A 22,589-nucleotide genomic window follows, 5' to 3' on the forward strand; every position below is an offset into this window, starting at 1 on the left:
GTCATCTAATTGCTTCTGACCAACGCTGACAGGGTTTCTCAGCTAAGATGGTGATTATCATTAAGTCAATGTACTTTCCATATTTCCCACTACTTTTAAGCTTCAATCGAGCCCTTGGTGCTGCTCTATATATGTTCTGTGGATTTAGGTGGGTGTGTTGTAAAAATATAAATGGTGATATGATAATAGTAAAAAATAACTTCAGGAGGCTGTGACTTGCTGGGAGATACAGATGTGTAGCAATAATGAGTTACCTATTATGTGATACTGACATAGATTTGTGTTGTTTAGATTATGTAATTCTTTCTTTTTCTTATTTTATATTTTATCCTGTGCAAAGTAAAAAATTGTGAAAAAGAAAAGGGAAGCATGTAAGACAATATTAGCATTTAGCCATTCACTTTTTTGCCATCAACACAAGAATGTAATTGTAAGAGTAATGTATGTGCAAACTGTGATATCACATATTTTATTATAACCAAATCTGAATAACTATTTGGATAATAAAATCAGATTTTCTATTTCATGTAAAAATGCAAAAATCAATTCTTTCTGGGCTTAAACTAAGTTGCCTCAGTTGAATTGTTATTGATTGTTATTTACCAGATTTTGCATATGACTTTGTTATGCAATTAAGTATGTAGTAGATTGTGGAAAAACTTCACCTGAATGTGAATCATTTTTCCTTGTTGAGGGATTTCTAAAGATATTTCATGGATGGCATAACCAGGTATGGCTTTCCATGACAGTGTTGTGCAACATGATCTTGAATTTGTGTGCCGCCTATACTTTAGTGCCTTTTTATTTATGTTTAAGTGTCTCCACATGCATAGTTGTGAGGCTAACATAAATTTGAGCATGTCTACATGGCAACTATGACTGTGATCGCTTTTTAGTTTGTGCATGTTCGTGTTTGTTCGGATGAAGAGGAGCATTTGAGGAGGAGCCAGGAGCTTTAGAAGCCAGATGTCAGAGGTCGTTCCACATTAGTGCCGCCGATCAATCGCAGGCCTTGCGTAACTCTCCTGCCTCTTTGTCTCTAAAGGAAGTGGATTAGAGGCTGTTTTCTGAGTTGGAACCTGGGATGATTAGTTAGGCCTGTTTAGAATGCATGCACTCGCAGATGCATACAAACATGCACTCAAAACAGACCGACTGGATGATAGAAAAGACAGATTGTTTTTTTAAATGCTCCTCATGTCAGTGCCTGCCAAATCATTACAAATAAGAAGATACCACAATCGACTTTGATGCTGACAGACCAGGCTACTTATCTTCCCTGCCTGCAGGTCAGAGTTGCTGGTAAATCTACAAAATAATCAGGAACTTTCACTATTTTATACAAGCCACCATGAAAGAAACACCTCCAGGTGATGATTGGTGGCCTGCCAAATTTACTGTTTCATTCAGACATTGGCTAGTGGTTGGTGCATGTGATGTTTATTTATACATTCATACAGTCCATTATTGTGTGTGTGTGTGTGTGTGTGTGTGTGTGTGTGTGTGTGTGTGTGTGCGTGCGTGCGTGCGTGCGTGCGTGCGTGCGTGCGTGCGTGCGTGCGTGCGTGCGTGTGTGAGAAAGAGAGAGAGAGAAAGGAATAACGTCAGAGATGTATATTGTGTAATATATGTCATGATGATCAAAAGTCCCATTCGTAGATGTATTCATCAGGATGAACCTCCTTTTCATCATCTGCCATCATACCCAAATATGTTTTGTCATTGATTTGTTCCATTTTCTGAATATGCACACATTATAAAACTCATAGATTCAAGGTTAAGTTGAGAATTATTAGAAATCTTATATACACAGATATAAATCTCTTTTGTGAGGGAGGGAGACGGTATGTCTGTTTCCTTGTACACCACTGAAGAACCTCACCCTCAGCTGGAGTCCTGACATCCCAGAATAGATGAAGCAAGTGGAGTGTCTGATGATCAGACAGCATGATTGCACCATACATCACAGGCTCCTATCCACAGGCCTGTATGATGCCTGAAAAAAAACAGTGCATCAGACTATCATACAAATACAAAGATTCCCATCACTGCTGATTCCTTTTTTTTTTTTTTTTTTTTTTTTTTTTTCAAATTGAGATTGAATTTCATTAGAAATCTGGATTGTAACTCTGATTACAATCTTTCAGGGTTCTTGAATAGTTTTTGTTTTACTAGGCAGTCATCCTCATAACATTTTAATGCCAGCAGACATAAAACATGTTTATTCAAACTTTGTCTTCCTCCTCTTACTTTTTCCTTATGAAGTTTGGAGACTTTATTAGAGATTAACTTGTCAGACGCTTTTTCTGCTTAACACTTTATTCAGCTTTGATGCTCATAACAGATAGTATTCCATTATTTGTGTGTGTGTGTGTGTGTGTGTGTGTGTCTGTGTCTGTGTGCATGTGTATAAGATAGATAAGAGTGTAAGTGAGTGAGACTCGGCACATCCACTTTTATACTTTTGTAACTATGCAACTCAACATATATATTTTTTGGTTGCATGACTACTGGTAATAATTGATATTTCTTTGTGCATTAATGCATCTTTTAATAGATAAGTGGTCTTGTTGGAGCAATCCAACGTGTGTGGCAGGTTTTATTGCACATGCACTTTACCACATATGAGCATAATTCATTTAGAGGGAAAATCACACATTCACACCTTGCCCTAAAAGCTTTTAGTCACAGTTCATATACACCCGTGCGTGTGTGTGTGTGTACATGCGTGCCTGCGTCCATGCGTCTGTCCCTGTTTACATGCATGACATCCATATATGCAGACAAGTGAATGAGAAATGTGTGTGTAACATGCATATATGCAGAGGGGTTCACAAGATCACCAATAAAACTAAGCTAGATTAGGGAACATTTGGATTCATTGAGGAAAGATACACAAAGGGGAAAAAAGCACTCAAGAGCATTTTTTTCCTGATATATTCAAACACCCTGGCCAATAAATAAACTTCAGCCACAGTTTGTGGTGTAATCTAAACAATGGTTTGCTTTGTGAAATATTAGCTGTTATGGGAATCAGTCATTAATGGAGATGTGTGTATTATTGTGTGTTTCAGTCACTGATCCAATTCATATTTTCATATATATGTTTGTGTGTGTGTGGGCGGGGTATCTTTTACAGGTATGGATTATTTTGCATTTTGGTATCTGCAAGATAAGCATTTGGTTTGGTCCTTCACATCTGTTAGCTGACCACACTGACACTGGCATAACGCAATTTCACTCAGTAATGTTTTGGGTTTTGTTTTTCATTGTCTTTGTCCCCTTCATATGTTTCTCTTCTCTCAGTCCTTCTCTCAGATATTTGTGCCATTTAGTAAGATGCCTGCAGCTGTCCTGGGCATAAGTAGGGCAGGAAAACACATGCACAGACATACACATGCAAATAGATGCACATGCACAGAATAAAATCCAGTGAGAAGTAGGCCAGACAGGCAGGCAATATTAACATAGCCCTTGGATCTCAAGAGCAGACTGTCCCAGAGGAGCATCATGTCATAACAGCCGTGATTGCACAGCATTTAGGAATGACTGTAGAGTTAACCTTTCAATGATGAGGGGTCACCAGTGATGTCATAACTACCCCAAAACACCCCTCAATGGCATACGCACTTTGGTTGCCATATATGTGTGGTCTAGAGTAATTATCCACAAAGCCTTTATGTTGGTAATTAGACACACAAGATTTACTTTAAAGCCAGACACTGTAAAAAAAAATCATGAGAGAAAATCTCTCCAAAAAATGACGGCGCTACATATGTCTTGTCTTTTAATCCTTCCAGGTGCAATACAGTGATGCACAGAGTGGTAAGGATTTTGTGACCTATCTGACCCTCTCCCCTGTGCAAATGACTTTCCACGGCACCGGAAGCACCCTTCAAGCCAGCCATGACCAGGTATGCATATGTGCGTGCACGCGTCCTTGTGTGTGTGAATTCTGATGACAGGAGGGTGAGTGTAACATGTATTGATGGATCAAACCGGAAGATAAGTTAGCGGATTTTAGTTTTGGCGTGAGTTCACATCTGAAAGTTCATAGTATTGTCTGGTTTGACAGTTTTGGATCAATATCTTGTATTCAGGGAAATGTTAAGTTTTGTTTGTGGGTTTTGCTGGTGGTGACTTGAAACATCTAGTGGAAAACTGTCCAACAATTTGCACAAAAAAGGGTTTTCATATCTAGCATCTTATCATTGTCAAAAGTTTGATTTTTGGGAAATGTGTAGAAGAACAGATGTTTATAAGTATAACAGAAAATTGGCAAACTTACAAATGTAATTTAAAAAGAAATGTTCTCATTTCTGTAAGGGTAATTGTAAGTATTGATAGTGCATTAAGTACAGTTTTGTATGGTAGAACCAAAATACTGTGTATTATGAAACAGTGATGTTCTTTGATACCGTGACGAAAGTCATCCTTTAGCAAGCAATGTCTAATATACAGCATGTATTGCAAAGAGAATTAAAAAGGGTCTGAGATAGTCTCGTAATTATGTGACTTTGGCTCTGTAGCTTTATTACCTCCAGTGGATCAAAACTGTTCCTAATAATTGTGGGTCGGGGGATTTTTCTTTAACATGACCTTTTCATACTCATATATCAGTCTAAATAATTTTTGACGAATGAAAATAATCCTCTTCTCGTAACGTAATGAAATATTATCACTTGTTTTACCCCCTCTCCTCTCTCCCTCCCTCTTTCCTTTTCTCACTCCTCCTCTCGCTTACTCCCTGTATTCAAAATGAGACTCTTTGTCTTGTGTTGCCCAAGCAGAAAACCATTTGCTTACGTTCTATCATCTAAACATAGGACGCCCCTTTGTTCGACAGTCTTCAAAGCTTTAATAAAGGGCTGGCCCTGTCCTGAATGGGACAGCTGACAGGGGGCTAGTGCCGCCACCGCAAACTGAGAGCCAAGCCAATATAGGCCAGGCAGGTCTGCGTCCTCTGGGCCTGTTGTTGCCAGGAGCACTGGGGCATGACCGACTGTTAGAGAAGGCCTTTCTTTTTCCTCTCCTCAGTACAGTGAGGAGTTTGACCACAAAGGGAGTACCTAACAATAAGGGGTCAGCATCAGCAGCCCCCAAACACTGACACTTGAACAGAGTAGGACTGAAGGCGTCATACATTTTGTTTGGTTTACTATGATGGCAAAGAATACTGCTGTGAGGATGGGTCACTTGTTGACATAGTCTGTATATCAGTGGAAAGGGATCACACATATGCTGATGAATCTGACACCACGTCTACATTACACTGCTTGATTTCCTAAACATATTTTCATGTGAAATGGATTTGTGTCCACAGCATTATAACTTGGAATCAAAATTTGGGCACTCTTCAGTTTACAAAGTGACAAAAGAGCATTACAAAATCAGAACCAGAGAAAATGCCCCAAGGGGCAATTGGAGGGCACGTGGGGTAGCATAGCATCCTAGAATGGAACCAGCATCCATAAATATATGAAATAAAAAATAAGGTAAAAACAAAAGTGAAGTTAACTCCAACATCTGTAAATGAAATATACATCTGTATAAATGTCTTTGCATATGTTACAAATGGCTTTACAATGGGCAGAAGAAAAACTACATTTATGCAATGCGCTCTACATTTATACAATAAATATAACACAAACAGCACTCCACTTTGGGGGTAGGGAGGGGTGGCAGGTCCCGGAGCTGTTGGGAGTTTAGGAGTTGGACAGCTTTGGGGACAAAGGTTGTCCTCCTCTTCTGGGTTCTGCAGCCACTGCCGCAGAGCCTGTGTCCTGATGGGAGCCACTCAAATGCCAGCGACAGGATGTGGGATGGATCCTCAAGGATTCTATTGGCTATCCTTATAGTTAGTTGGTCATGGAGATGGGAGAGAGATCTGACAGGTGGCCAATGATTTTACAGCAGACCATGGTTTTGTCAAAGACGGTGCCTAGGTATCTGTACTCCTTCACTGTTTTTACTGTTTCCCCTGGATGGTGGTGGTGACTGCCTCTGTCAACTGGAGAAGGTAACTACCATGTTCCTGGTCTTACTCACATTCAGCTTGAGGCAGGAGGCTTCGTACCAGTGCACAAAGTCCTGGAGGGCTGAACGTTTGTGAAGTGAGGGACCAGACAGCAAGCACGGGAGAATGGAGTCGTCGGCCGACTTCACCAGGTGGCAGTTTCATTGGGTGGACCTGCAGTCATCCCTGTAGAGGATGAAGACCAGAGGAGATAGGTTGTAGTCTTGTTGTAGAGGTGAAGAGGGTGTCAGAGAAGATGTTAAACAACCTTCTGTGTGATCTGTTGATGAGGAAGCTGATGATCCACTGGATGAGTTGGTGGTTTAAGTGGACATATGTCATCAGCCTCTCAGCCAGTATGTGAGGTTGCATGGTGTTGAAAGCTGAGGAAAAGTCTGCAAACCGGAGCCTGACTGTGGTGTGGAGGCTTTTCAGATGTCTATGGATTGATCTTCAGTGTGGGGGCAGTGGGGCGCAGGAGGTAGAGCAATCGTCTTTCTAACGAACATTCCTGGTTTGATTCCCGGCTCCTCCTAGTGTGTTGAAGTGTTGTTGAGCAAGACACTGAACTGATGGATGGCAGCCTACTGCTCATGGCTCATCCGTGATGGGTTAATTGCAGAGAACACATTTCCCTATGAGGGATTGATAAAGTATGCATTATTATGAAGACTTTGGAATTGTCCAACCATTTGCCTGCCCAGTAGGCAAATTGGCAAGGACCAACCAGTGTTGAGTTTTGGATTGGATAATACCTTGGGTATTACAATTAGACTCATCAAATGAAGATATTTTTGCTTTAATTTCAGCCTAAGCAAAGTGTATGGAAATCAATTTATTGGATATTTATAGTTTGTAATTCCAGGGAAAGTTTGCCACAACAAAACGGTCCCATCTTTGAAACAATACTGGTTGTATGTTTATCCGACAATATTGACAGCTATAATAATGGACCATAAAGGAAATTGGAGATGATTTATGTTTTTTTTTCTCAACTTTAATGCTAAACAGACCCCAGTCTCTCCTAGATCATCTAATTCAACCATTCCTACTCCTGTGTGCACTGAAAAACTGAACGTTATTGTTTTTTCAGGACTCACGCCCTCTGTTTATTCTGAACAGGAAGCTAAAGCAGTTGAAAAAGATCTAATCTCAAATCGACAGAGTTCGTCTTCTCATAAAATTTCTTAAAAAGAATTATATAATTAGAAGTGTTTTCTGATCCTTGAAATGCTTTTGATATTGTCTTTTAAGACACTGCTTTCGGCTCTCGCTTGAAAGAGGCATATGAAATCCTCCTCGTATTAGCCTACTAATGTAAGACTAGCACTTCTCTTTTCACAGAAATTTAACTTGCATCATCTGATACACTTTGGATGCAAAAAAATTGGCTGCAGGCATATGTTATGCTCCGGCTGCATTAAATACTTAACATATGTGGTCCATTTGCTGAGTAAAATTAGAGTCCTGACTCCTGCTTTGCAAGTAAGTTATAGTTTTGTGTGGATCGCAGGCAAAACAAGATGGTGAGAGACGACCACATGAGTACTTTGCAAAGTTCTCATTTTGAAAGCTGACAATGATTTATATTACTGATTTATATACAGTACTGCAGAATACGCAGTAATACTGTCAGATTTTTTGGGATGTTAGATGAGTGTTTGTCATAATTGAAAAGAGACTTGATGTTTACAGGGAACGAGTCTAAAACGCATTGTCCTTAATTGGAATAAAGTCTTCTGATTAAGCGATCATTTGATAATCATAGATACTATAAAAGCTTCATTGTTTTCATAATGTTCTTTTTTGATATCCAGAATTGTTTTCAAGAACACCAGTATCAAACAAATAATCAGTATCATACTGCTGTTGATCAAATCTTTATAATCTATATCCTCAGTTGTAGCAGCTGCTCAGCATACAGGCTTAAGTTGTTTTTGTTTTGTATTTCAAATAGTATGTGAGGTCATAGAAATTAGTGGGATCCTAAACATAACCAGTGCAGAATGAATACTGTCTCAGCTAGCCAGCTGCATTCAGGTAGGTAAAGCCAGTGTTTGAGTTGCTAATTAATAGTTTTGTGAAGTTCCACGTGCTTTCAGTGCCGCATGTTGGCCTTGGCATACTTTCATGCACAAACACATACTTTGCACTTTAATGTTTGCAATCAGATACTGTAAAGTCAGTTGGGCTGGGAAATTTCTTGATAAACCTTTCCTGGACACTGAACACACAGATACACACAAATGTGTGGTGCCTCCTGTCTGTGTCATTGTAAATCATAGGGAAGTTCCTGTCCCAGTAACTGTACTCTCATGGAGATTGTCCAATAGACTGGAGCAGTTGATAATGATCAACAGGCAAAGGACATCCTCTCCACACCTCTTGATGGCCCATGACGCAATGTTTTACGAGCCACGTTGGCTAAAAAGAAATGTTTTTATCTGTGTTGGGGCTGTTTTCGGGAGGGTGGGTTTAGCTGCAGATTTGAATAATCTGTTTTTATTTAGCATAGAGATGGACCATTATTGCGTCACTGACCTCTGACCTTTTCACTGACCTCTGACCTGTTGTAAGTTGCTGCAATGTTAGAAATCAAACTTACCTTATGAGTTTTGAAAAAACTGTATCTTCTCAAGTTTCTTCATTGAATGTGTAGCTCAGTGGTATTGCACATGCTTTGCATGTATAAGGTCCTGGGTTCAATCCCTGGCATCTTAACTGCAGGTTGTTTTGGATAAAGGCGTCTTCCATAATGACTGTATTCTAAATGATTGTATTTTATTAACTTAGAAAAATCAACTAAGCAAAGCAGTAATAAAAGTTGATTTCAGACTGATAGATCTCAAATGTACAAGTCATTAAGTCCGTGTACTAACAAAACCTTGCTATATCGAGGGATCCAAACCAACCAATGGAATATCGTGCTATGGTGGAATCTCGAAATGATATAGGGGTACTATAAACACATTAGTGCAAACTTCATTGAGATGAGACTTTGTCATTTCCTTTTTCCATTATATTTCTGGAGCCAGTGTCATCGCCTCCTGCTGGTCAAAAATGTGTTTAATGTCCTAAAAACATATGGTTCACTTTTCACGCCATGCTAAGCTGTTTTACTGTCTTTTGCACAAAATTACTTTTTGTTGTTACACAGATCAAAAAGATGTCATTTCCTCTCTGGCGAGTTAATCTGCCAACCATTTAAAGAGGAGTGGCAATAATGCGAGTAACCCTTCATGCAAACAATTGCCACCGGTAATTAATATTTCCACTTGCACTTGGAACTAACAGACATTTTAGTTTAAGCTGTTTTACATGCACATTTAAAATCTAAAAAACTCAGTGTTCCTTCAGTCAGTGGCAGGATGTTAAATACCTCGAGACTTTATCACTGCTCTTCCATGCAGAAATATTAAAATGTTTGTGTTGTTTTCATTATTGATCAGAGGTACTGAGTTGAGGTGCTATTTGTGAATGTAACAGGGTAACACACCTAATTATAAATAAGTGCAAACATAGAAACACCTAACCTGAAACACACACCACGGTGCATAGATGCCATAATCTTTACCCTTGTGCAGACGTCCCTGGAGGGACAGTATTTCTGGGAGTTATAGAGCTTTTTATCCTGATGTGCAGTTTACTTAGTGCCATCTGCCAAAACCATGTGAGCCTGCAAGGAAAAAAAAATAATCTTGGTTTGCTTGAAGCCAAATGTGTTGTTGCAACATGTCCACCGTTTTGGCTTGGAATTAATTTTAGCAATCATAAGCCATTACTCCCTGTTACATATATCTACCTGAGTATATGAGAAAGGGATAAGCCTCACTGTCAGCATATATTTTCAATAAATAGTAGCACTATGAAACCAAAATTTGAGATTAGTGTCTTTATATGTCTCTTGTACTCTATTTTGGGGATTTCTTTTAAAGGGACACCTTGAACTTACATCCATAACTGACCAATGATTTCCATCTTTTCTGTCTCCTTAACACACATTCAAGGAAATATCAATTTTGTTTTTACCTGTTAGTTTATTGATGTGTGTGTGTTACAAAGCCAGTTGAAAGGCCTGGAGCAATCAAGCATATTTAGACATTTGCTTTAACTGGACTATATGGTTTGCAGACAGGCAGATTTCTGTGTTTGTTCTCCAGAGCTGAAGTAACTCTCTGGCAATCCCTCTGTGGCGGCAGTGGGACACCAGGGGGGCTGAGGCCCACTGAGCTGTATGTGAGGTGTCGCTGATGCAACATGACCGCCCTGCAATCGAAGATGACAGGGTGACTGTTGTCTGCCACCAGACTGTGTGTGTGTCTGTGTGTATTTGTGTGTGTGGGGTTAGTTTGCGTGCAGTAATGTCCTCAGCTGAGCCACTCTGGTCTTAGGGGGCCTGTCTCCCAGATAGTCAGCTGTGGTTGCTTGTTTTTCCTGTGGCAAGACCACATTCAGTTGATTTGATATGACATGTTGGATGTAGTGTATTGGAATTAATATTTGTTGTAAATGTGATTTCAGGTAATGAGCTCCATTTTTCCCCATTTGATTGAACAGTTACAAAGTTATATTATACCACATCTTTACTTCAGTGTCCCTGGAAAGAATTTTCTTTTGTCACAATAGCCTCTTAAAGCTAAGCAACCATTCTCAACATTCTTCATAATGTGTCTAAAAACAGAGTTGATTCTTTACCATTGCAAATCCTACCACTATTGCGAGACATCCTTTCCTAAGGCCAACAGTTTCTTAATAAAAACCCATTTAGATTATATACTTGCTCTCTTGACTGTTTTCTTTTGTACAGTTTGGGGATGTTCACAACCAGATATTGAAGAGGCCACGGGTCAAAATTATGAAAGAAATGTATTCATGAGCTCTGATCTTATTTGTTTCTCTCAAAAGCTTTTCTCCAACTGAGAAAAAAACTTAGCTGTTTAAGCACATGAATGTTCCCCTCTTTATCCCCCTCTGTATTTGTCATTTGTTGTCGTTGTCTGTTGTCTTGCTATATCCTGTCTTCTGCCTGTCTATTTATATTTATATTCATATTTATCTCCTTTTTTTCCTCTGACATTATAACTGTTACACTGCTGTGACCGAGAATTTCCCCTGTGGGGATCAATACATTTTATCTTATCATATGATTTGCAAAAGGATTGAGATGTGATTCTCCCTCTCAATGAGTGATCGTATGTAGAAAAGTACATCTGTTCTCCAACCTACCAGGCACAGTGAATTAAGCATGCATGAATAGAAATCTGTTAAATGACTCACAAATAGACAAAATTATCAATATTTTCAAGTTATTTGACCAAGAAACACATGTTGTTTTGCATTGTTTCAAACAGTTGTTCATGCATACAAACATGCATACACAGGTGGATGCACGCACTCATGCTCCAACAAACTGCCTGTGTGTGTGACTTATGTCCTTATAATTAATTTTGTAGGGCTGGAACCAATCCCTGCTGTAATTGGGAGAGAGGCCAGATACACGCATGCACGCACACGAGCGCACACGTGCACACACGTGCACACACACACACGCACGCACGCACTCACACACACACTCACATTAATTGCATTGCCATATCCAGAGGTGATCTTGATGCTTGGGACCACATTCTTTCACAAATGTAAACAGGGATGTGTTCTGGGGTAAACTGAAGGACTGCCTAATACCAACCGGCTCTGAATCAACAGATGAACTTGTTTCATTTGGAAATCACTTTGGTTTATTAGACAGAAGCAAGCTAATAGAAAATAAAGATCATAATCTCTTTTTATTGTTTTCCCCTTTCTTTCCTAAAATTTAGTAGAAACGATAAAACCAAAAGTGGCACGATAGAAAGCTGGTTAGCACAAGAAGGTAACTGGTTTGCTTCTGAGAGGGAAATTTACATGTTCTCCCCTCTGACTGTGGTTTTGGCGGTTTCCTCCCACAGTCCAAAATCATATAGTTGGTCGATTGGAGACTAAAGTGTCTGAAGGTGTGAATAAGAGAGTGAAAGCTTGTAAGACCTTATATGTGACTCTGTGACTGACCAGCGGCCAGTTGAGGGACCCTGCCCTCACCCAGTTGTAGCTGGGATTGGCTTCAGCCCCACCAAATGAATAATTGCAGTACAATCACTGCATATTGTTGGTGTTTATTTGGGTCTCTCTAGATAGATAGATACACACGTATCTGATCAAAACTAAACCTTCTGCACTCACGTGTACAGTCTTGATCTTCATCTTTCAATTCCTCTATACAGAGACTCTTTTTGAACATTTTGGTTATCACTAATTGGACACTCTTTCGCTAAGATTGAATCCAGCTAAACCAGAACTGTATCTTACTAGATTATCATAAATAGTTGATAACTAGTTTTTGGTCGTCAGGTCAGTGCTGAATTTTTCATTCAGAGGGAAAATAAATTAATTTGCTGAAAGCCATGATAAACAGGATGATAAATGTAGTTCTCTGTTAAAGTTCCTGTTTCAATAAGCGGAAAGACCTGAATGGCTATAAAATGTTTTAAGGTAACCAGCTGCATTTTATGCTAGATTTTTTTGAAGGCCATACATGTTATCATACTGTCTGATATTGCCTTCAGAGATACATCTCAGGACAATTCAGCAAACATTAATTTGGCATGTGACCTTGTCCATGCAATGTGCATTTTTGCTGCTGGCAGTATTACAATGAGGAAACTAGGAGTGAAGGGACTAGGCTGTGGGAGGATAATTATCAGGACCAATGGTTATGAAGTGAATATTTGCATATTTGCACGAATCTCACTCAGATGGATCGGAATGTATTGAATATGTGTCAAGTGAGGAGGAAATAAATGACAGTAGACAGTGTACTGGCAGAGAAAGGATTGACGGGGCTGATTAATGGCGTGATGACTGCTGGGATGGTCTTCACAGATCCCCCATGGAGCTCACGGTAACAGCAGAAGGAGCTGCAAAGGGGGGGCTGGGGGGGACTAAAGGAGGGTTACTCAACCAGACAGCTGTTGGACAGCCTTTCCTCCATGGTTATCTGTCATGTCCGGCTCCTCTTTATGTGTCTGGGTTGTGACAAAACACAGCACCTGGACACATCCTAAATCAATGTATATGAAGTGAACAATAAAGCGAACATGAAGTTTTGAAGAATTGCTGAAAATATATTTAATTTATTTAAAATTAAGTTAATATATTAACTTAATTTTATAACTGAACTCTTATTGTCACAGTATGAAATCAGTTTGTTGTATTGTTAGTGCAGATATCTTGATGGATTATTATCCCAAGTAGAGTGAACTGTGTTATAGATGGTAAGCCTTGTGGCATTGTATATGTGTTACATCATTATTGTTGTCATTTTCTATTTTCTATCAGTGTTGGACCAAAAAAAAAAAACAAGACATCACTTCAAATGTCATTTCAAAAGGGAATGACAAACCCATTCCCAACAGAATTCATCAACATCTCACCGGCTGTGGTCACTGGCTACTGGTCTTCCCTGATTTGTCCTATTTGTTAAACAATATTATAAGGGGTAATTTAATTTACAAATTAATTATAATTAATTTTATATCCTGACATGCACATATGTCATCAAGTAAAAAAGGGGAGGGGGCTGAGTGCAGAATTAAACCAAATTGTGACAGGTCATTACATTGTTCATCAAAATGTTCCTTGTTCAGACCTCAATAGTTGTTTTATTTGTAAAACTAATTAAATGAAATGATGAGTTTGCAATGTTTTCCACTGAACTCTCTACTACTTTTCAATGGGTTCATAATTATAATGTAGTTGAATCTAAATTCTGCCAGAGGCTGATATTTACAGATGTTTGGCTTTCATTCTGTAGTATGATTAGTTCATTTCACAGCTAACAGGAGAGCAGTGAAATCGCCACTGCCCAATCAACACCCCTTCACAGAAGCTAGTACCTTCCTTCACTCTCAACCACCACCCCAACCAGGACTCCCACCATAAGCTCTACCCCAACCCCAATTGCTCTTTCACCCTGAAGGAGAGGATAAAGTGAAGTGTCTACCGGTCAATCCATCACTCTCATCTGTCTCCTCACATAGCCTCCTCAGGAAGCACCCTTTTGACCAGAAGATTAGGGCGTGATGGGAGTGGATAGGAGCAGTGAAAGAATGATGGAGGATGAGGGAAAGAGGCTTACTGATTCATACAGAGAGAAAAGAAAGGAGGTGCTATAAAGAAGGAAAGACAGGGAGAAACTGATCAAGTGGGGATACCACCGACTGATGAGACAAGTAATGACAGAACAGGTGATACAAGTGTCTTTTTCCTAAGCTCAGTGGTGATGAAAGGGTCAGTAGTGATCATTGAGAAGGCAATACACATGAACTTGCCCATTAGAGAACATTGATAGCTCCGAGTGGATCCTTGGAATATAAGCATGTTTTTGAAGAGTTAGCATTGTGTCGTGTGGAACTGAACTCACACACACAAGTGACTGAATTTGCATCAAGTCTGTTATACAAAAGATAGCAATAGAATTGTCCGCATTATTTGCATTCAAGAATAGGGACTAAAAATTGGACAGGTTGGAAGCAATCCATTTTCATGCATCTTTTAAAGCTTTTCATTAGAAAAGGTAAGCCAGTACATTTTGGAAGTGTTTTCGAGAGGAACACTTCTTACCATTAATTTCGTTTATCACAAACATTTTCCTTCTATAAAATGAAAATGGAATAGCCTTAAGAAGTAAGGGGAAAAATTGGTATTATTAAATCAGTATTTACAGGTTGATGGTTGTGTTTCTCAGAAATAAAAATGTTTTCATACAATAATAATGAATTCCTGTTTGGGGGTTGTGCATTCTCCTTTACCAACAATATTTTATTTAAGGAAAAAATACATAATGAAGCATGATTTATTCTGAGTTCCTCACTGTTCAGCTAACCATATAAGGGATTATAACTTTATTTCTATCATTGTGAATATAAAACTGAGAAGCTTGTTTCTTCTCTCTAGGGTCTTGTGGAAAATTGCAAGATACCAAAGTACATGGTGAGCATGAGTGAAATTTCTCTGACAGATAGATTGCATTAACCTGTCTGTCTGTTCCCTTGAAACTCCATTAGGAGTTTTTACATTTTTCTAAAAGCTGAAATGTTGAGATTGGATATATAATGGACATAAAATCATTGAAATCTGTCTTCATCAGATCATTAATGTTTTATTATTTTATGTGAGTAGTAGTAGTGTTTATGGATATTAATTTTTACCCCAAAGTAACTTTTATAGATACTGAGAAACATATATATATAAATATATATATATATATATGCAACAAAGTAATTGTCTTTTTATGTGGCTTATTTGTGCTCTTTCCCTGTCAGTGTTGTGTGGGCTATGAAGCCACACCCAAGATTCATTATCACCTCCATGCTAATAGGAGTAATATGTTTTGGCGCTGGCCCTGTAACCTAAAATCCTGTTACATTCTGTGTGTGATTTCCCACACACCAATTTGACATAGATAAAGGTCTTCTAAACCAATCACACCTCTTTACTAGTGTTCCCCCTTGGGTGCATACATAAGCTGGGTTTTTCATTCAAAACCCTACCCTTTTTGTAGCACCTCGGGCCCATTAAGTTAATGTCATTTGATACTGAGTGATAGTTCAACTTGCTGAAAAGGTCCCCAAGATAAGGACCAGGTTTTTAATCTTTTCCTCTGCTATCTCCCAGTGACAACGTGTGATGTATATCACCTGTGGGGAAAAAACACCTTTTCTAACACCTACACATTTAGATTTTCACTCCACAAAGGTTAACATTATTCCCTTTGCTTCATAGTTATAATTAAGCAGATGTTTTGAAGCCAATTTCTTGGCCCCTAATTTACATTAACTAGTGGTAGCAGTCTGTCATAGAGGTGTGCAGCTTCTGTTTTTAAAACATCAATGTAATTGGTAAGGAATACATTCCCCATTCTTCACTTGTTCATTTTGTTTCCATCAAGGAAGAAAAACATAAGTGCCATTAAGTCCAGTAATTGTTATGCACACTTTCCCGAAATCCTGTGCATAGTAGCATCTCGTCCATTACAGGGTAGCTGAAAGGATATCTTGTCCAACTATATGTTTTGATATTTTTAATTCTCTGGGCATATTTAATGAATGTTTCACTGCATTTAAATTGATTCAGTGATTGATAAGGGGTTCTGACTTTATGCAATTTGTTAAAAAAAAAAGAAAATCGGACCAGACTTCTTCAACCAGATGCTTTACTCCCCAACAGCTATTAGAAAGAATATGGGCGTAAGGTTGTTTTACTATGGCTTAACTTATCAGAACAGGAGGTTTCATCCAGTTTTATGCAGTCGGTTGGTCCAGCTTCTGCATTTAACACTGCCTTCCAATTTAAACAACAGCTGCAGACATAAAGTTACTCCTACCGAATAGACTATTTTGGCAACTGTCATTACATATCATCAGGCTGTGGTGAGTGACAGCAAGTCTTGAACTCATTTATACACCCTTTCTCATAATGTTATCTTCCTAAATAGTTTACAAACTGTGTCAGGCATTCATGGTATCACTACCGCTATGGCAAAAGTTGCTCTAAAAACAACCTGTGATTGATCGGACTGCAACTGGGTGTGGACACCCGTGTTCCCGACAATTTTTGTGACTCCATGGTATTTGGGAAAGATGATCTCAGCCTACAAGCATGTCAGTGATCATAGACAGATTTCTTCATAGGATCATCAGACATTTGTTTCAGTTTCCTTTTGGTTTTAAACTGTCCTCTGTCAATCAAATGAGCTCTTGTTCCCATCCACTGCCCTAAATGCTGATGAACAATTTCTGAAGACATTTCAAGGTACAATTTGTTGCTTGCTGGTAAAAAAGCAAACACTACAGTCTTGGGAGTAGAAGTATTATGTGGTATGTGATCTTCTGTTGCTGGCCGCAAAAAAATTGCTTGATACACCTAAGTAAAACGTGCTATTTCATGAAATTGTACAGAGAGGTGTGGAAGAAACAAAACAGAGCGTATTGCTCTGACCACTCACCACGTTCGATGAAAAGTGTTTACAATTATTTTTGGACACTGGCAGTATGCTTTTTGATTGACCCCTTTTTACTCTTTTTGAATTTCTGATGTGCAGTTTTTGAAAGCAGAGCTCTGCTTTTTTTGTTTTTGTTTTGTTTTCTTATGTAAAAGTACCATGATGTTATGTCACCAGACAATCAAAGGTTCCTCTCAAATTCTAAGCTGTTCTATTTTATTTTATTTTTTTTTAATATGAACTAAAGATAGACAACTATGAGTTGCCTATCTTAAGTTGTGAATAATGCCAATTGTTGTGCATGTTCTGAAGCAGATAACAAGGCTTCAAGTGGTAAAAGTTGGTCATTAATGTCTCATGTCAGGATCATTGCTTTGTGGCTGCTTACTGAGTTATAGAGATGAGTGTAACGACTGGGGAATGTTTTTCTGTCTGTCTGAGCCCCCCTCCTTATTCCCCCACTACCTTCCTCTCATCTGGATGTTAACGCATTCTCAGGCCTCAAAGAGCAGATCTTTTTGAGCACTCAAACAACAGCCACATCGGGGGTTAATGCTAGTTACGACTAAAGTGTCACACTCTCCTGCGGTTTATGTAAACAGTTTGTGTGTGTGTGTGTGTGTGTGTGTGTGTGTGTGTGTATGTGTGTGTGTGTGTGTGCGTGTGCGTGTGCGTGTGTGTGTGTGTGTGTGCACGGCTGAGCGCTTCATAGGACTATCTCAGTGATCTTCCAAATCTCCTCTGAAAATAATGTCACAAGTGCTAACTTGTATTCTTTATATATAAACAGATAAGTAAAGACTGAGCCAACCCCTCAGAGGAAGAAATTATGGTAATAAGTTAAACTGTAAAACATCAGCGCCTTTTTTAATAAGATAAATTCTCCTTTTGTAAGTCTTAGCCAGCTACAAAGCTATCGCTAGGTTCAAAGGCCTGCAATCTGATCCAGTCAGAGTCCATAAAATGCTTAAAAATGGCACTTGATCCTCTTTGTCTTTTTAATGTATATTGCCCTTTTTTCCTTTATATGCCAACTCTGATTAGGTGTTCTTGTTTCTTTGGGATGATGATAAATCGAGACTTTATATACAACAACAAAATCTGTAGTCAGGAAAACATTCAATTTAAATCCATATGTAACACATCTGGCTTTGTTTTGAATGCACTTTCTGGGGAAACCACAGTATGTCATTATCTCAACGATCACTTACCCTTTTATAAAGCACACACCTCAATTTACCAATAACAGAGGAAAATTATGTTTTGATTGCATTTCTGCAGATGCATAGAAAATAGTTCATGTCCGACAGGAAGGAATTTTATCTCTACTACATTCTCACATGCCCCCCGAAACACACACACACACACACAAACCTACATTGTTGAAGAGTGATGCTCTAATGACTTTCCCAAAATCATATGATTTATTTTACATGCTTTCAAGTTGGACATCTAGCTGCACAATTACTGAATAAACATTTGTTACAGAGGCCCCTTTTCCTCTGAGACATTGTCTTTATTCCTAATTTTCCTGGGCTTCTCTTTAACTAAACGAACTTTCTTCTGTGTTTTTTTTTTTTTTTTTTCGCTGACTGTCTTTCCCGCTTTGATTCTCCGGTTCACCCCCACACAAACGTATCTCCCTTGTGCCCATTGAGTAAATGTGGAACCGTGTGAGCCTTCAGGAGGACTTTGAAATGAGACATGGCTAGGACATCAGAGGACTCTGCCACTCTCAATGAATCCTGTTTGATTTATAAGAGAGAAGGGAGCAGGGGGTTGTTTCCAGAGGCACACAGGGCTATGAGGTCCTCCATTAGTACCCTGACCCCTGTTTCATGGGACCAACGACTGCAAAGGAGGAGAGGGAGGCGAAGAATGGAAGGATGTATGGTGGAGATGGGGGCATGTGTGTGTGTAGGTGGGGGAGCTGTCTTCCTTTTTTGCTGTAGAAAGTCTGCTGTTTGCATTTCCAACCACAGAAATGAAAAACCCAAGCTAAATCATCTGTCAGTAGTCTAAAGAGTCTTGACTTAAAAGTCTGCTGTACCTGATCCCACTCACAGGCCTGCACCTTCTACCTCTTTTACGATTGTCTTTCAGTTTTACTGACTGCAATCCAATTAGTTGTGTCTTAATCACGTGTTTAACTGCACCACCTTTCTGGTGTTTACTGTCTGTTTGCTATGCTATAAAAATGTGTGAGTTGGCTTGTAAAAACCTGCCCACAGAAGACTTAATACCCACACTTGTGGTGTCACAAACAAAAAGATGGATTTTATTCCCTGCTCTGTAGAAAAAAACTGCAGCACTGACTGCTCGCTTTTTATTAGAAGCCGATCATGCTGCATTTATTTTACAAAGAGTGAATTAATTCAGAGATCATGGCATCTACAAAACATTGCCCTGTTGGTTTTATTAAACTCTGTTTTGTTGCAGTTCATGACATTTGGGAGAGATTTTATATTAAAAAATATCTTTTTTCCTATTACTTTTTATACCCAGCTTTAAAGGAGATCCTCTCATGCTGTTTTTATTTTAGATGAGAGGCCCACCGTGCCTACGTCAGTCTATTTTCATATGCTCATCACGTCAGCCTCTCCGAGTCTTGTCTTTGCTCTCGTCAGTACTTGCAGACTGAATCCATAACATTACTTTGTTCCTTTTAAGATTTCTTCCTCTTGTTTATGAACCTTTTGTGACAGCCCTGCATGCTTTAAACCAACATGGTGATGGCATTATGCTAACACTTTAGTAAAGACATATGTTTTTGGTATGCATCACATGCCATTTTTCCCTATCGCATTCCGTCTTTGGTGAGTTAACTTGGCCCCTGGACCTTTTCATCTGAAACCGGCCTGGTTTGAGGAGCTTTAACAGGCAAAGCCTGCCTCTTGATATAAGCATGCAGGAATTTATTGTTTTCTGTAAACATGCTTTTACACATAATCTGTCTCTGTAGTACACATTGCTAGTTTCCATGGAAACATAGTTAGGTTTTCATAACAGTTCAGAGGCTCCCTTAGTCAACCAATTGACCCCTGTCACACAGTGAGTTGAAGGCCTACTCAGTATATCTTGGGATTTTAGTATGAGATGAAATTCATATCTTATAGGCCCAGTGAGCATGTGGTGTAATGAGAAACAGTCACAGGTCTTTTTGAGATCCATAGCAAATTATAAAACACAGCACCAGGTTCTACAGGCAAGTATGTCCCTTGTGGGTATGAGGTGATTAAAAGTCAACACAGAAGAGGGAGCTGCAGGAAGAGACAAGAGGAAGAAGGTGTAAAACGCTGTCTGACTGCCTGTCCTCTCTTGTTACCAGATGTCTGCTCTCTCAGACACACTGTCATGAAAATATAAAGGGTTTGTGATGGTAAGTTGGGTATTATTGCATGCAGCTGGCAACACTTACTTTCTCTGATTTCAATCTTCAATCTTTATCTTCAGTTTTCCATTTTTAGCTCCCTGGATATTACGTTTTCCACACTTGTAGATTCTTCTAGTAAATCTTGTTACCACTTTTTGACCAAAGTACTTCACAAACACACACACACACACACACACACACACACACACACACACACACACACACACACACACACACACACACACACACACTCCTTAGTGCCCATGGCCATCAGACTGAACAACAGCAGACTGGACAGCACACAACTCTGACTGGCTGGAGGTGCATCTGTGCTACCACAACCTCACTACCTCACTCATATGCACGTGTGATGCCCTAACTCCATTGTCTGTTTTTATCCTTGTTGGTGTCACTCCACTCACATCATGTTCCTTTTTCTCATCGTTATTGTCACTCTGTTTGTGTTCTTGTCCTTGTTGTTTTGGTTGTCTTTTCTCACCCTTTTTTGGTTTGTTTTCTAATCATTCTGTTGTCTATACTTATCCTTGTTGTTATTCACTCTGCTGTAAATTTATTTGTGGATGTCTTTTGCTATCTTTTAATTGTCTCTCTGTTTATATTTATACTCATTTATTGATACTGACATTGCTGCGCTGCTGTGACTTTCCCCATAGGGGAAAAAGCATTTGCCCTATGGGGATTAATAAATTGTATCTTATCTGATGCACACAGACACACACAAACACACACACACACACACACACGCACACACACGCAAACACACACACACGCAAACACACACACACAAAGCTGCCCCATGAGTCACTTGATCAATCTCAACATTGTTCTTACTATTTTAAATACAAATGCTATATTGGCCACTTTCTGACACCCAATAATAAAGCCCTTTTTGGATTCTAATTTTAGAGGAGTGACTGATAACAATGCAATGCTCTTTGACACACAGGGAGATTCCCTTACTAGCAATTGATAATGCACACTGCAGTATCTCGCCCAATTTTATTATCTATGCAAATGGAAGGAAATGATTAAAACCTTGGATGCTACGTCTGGTGTCGGCTGGCCACACCTCAGTCTTGTGGTTGGAACTGATCTCCTCCCCTTGTTGCACTGCATTTTGCATCCCAGCCAATCACTGTTTGTACCAGTGCCCACTTTAACTTGGCTATGCACTTCATCACCAAGTATACAGGATGATTTAGTCATTCTTATTTCTTGACAATAAAAATTGGAAAAACATGGGGAAAAAGTTGCAAGATCCATTAAACTAACTGCAGGTCTATGACTCAAAAACTAGAGAGAAGATGGAAATTAGAGGCAAAGAAGAGAAAGGAGAAGTGGGACACCCCAGGGGAGCGATCAGTATCGCTCCGCTGATAAGAGAACGAGTGTCTGAAGGCCGGATTTTCTTCCCACAGCTTTTTGTACCTCCCCAGGGCAATTTCAGTCCAATTGTTAGGGCTTATCGACACTTCTCCCCTGTGGCATCGAAAGGTGGATCTTTGCAAGAGGACATGACATGATGTAACGTACTTTGGAATCACGGGGAATCCCAGTGGAAAGAATTGAGCCATGCTGGATAGTCTAAATAGCGTTATATCTCTAACCATGACTTATCTAGTTTCCCCAGAAGGGAATATGTTGACTAATATTTGATTATCTCCTTGACTGATCCATATTTGAGAAATGCCTTTTGTCCTGATGGCATACGGAGTTAATGTTAGTGACGCTTCCTCAGTTTAGGCTGGGGTTCTTTAATGGTGAATAATCAAGTGCCTTTGTTAAAATATTTGACATTGCTCATCAGTCATGTTGGTGAGTCACTAGTCTTGAAGCTATTCTTCCACTTACCCAGTATCTTGCGAGGAAGTTTCAGTAATGCATTCTTCATGCTAAAAATCTTATCTCATACTTAATTTAGCCAATCATTCATCAGCAGCCTTGGAATAAGTGCGCAGATGTAAGTGTAGCCTCATCAACTGACCAACTGCTTGTAAGGCAAACAACTTTCTCAATGAAAATGCATCATCTACTCCCTATTTGCTTAGTTCTCTGAAAGAATGTCTTTCAAGTAACGTGGAGCTACTGAGCACGTCATAACCCCTATTATAGTGCTCTATAACCTCCTAGTGTAGATAAGT

At 39.3% G+C, this 22,589-nt stretch overlaps 1 protein-coding gene across 4 annotated transcripts in view; it reads left to right on the forward strand.

Moving 5' to 3' along the window:
* Positions 1-22,589, forward strand: part of stau2 (staufen double-stranded RNA binding protein 2) — a 95,175-nt gene that overhangs the window by 60,517 nt on the left and 12,069 nt on the right. For 2 of the 4 annotated variants that reach the window (XM_086151238.1, XM_086151240.1), the window contains exons 13-14: positions 3,801-3,914; positions 15,008-15,043. In XM_086151238.1, coding sequence (XP_086007364.1) covers positions 3,801-3,914; positions 15,008-15,043 — 150 coding nt within the window. The remainder of the gene's footprint in view (positions 1-3,800; positions 3,915-15,007; positions 15,044-22,589) is intronic. The other 2 variants (XM_086151241.1, XM_086151242.1) reach the window with 1 other exon arrangement.

Source organism: Fistularia commersonii, chromosome 8 (genome assembly GCF_037954325.1).
Source record: "Fistularia commersonii isolate RoL2024-O1a breed Wild chromosome 8, RoL_Fcom_v1.0, whole genome shotgun sequence".
Taxonomy (NCBI): Eukaryota; Metazoa; Chordata; class Actinopteri; order Syngnathiformes; family Fistulariidae; genus Fistularia; species Fistularia commersonii.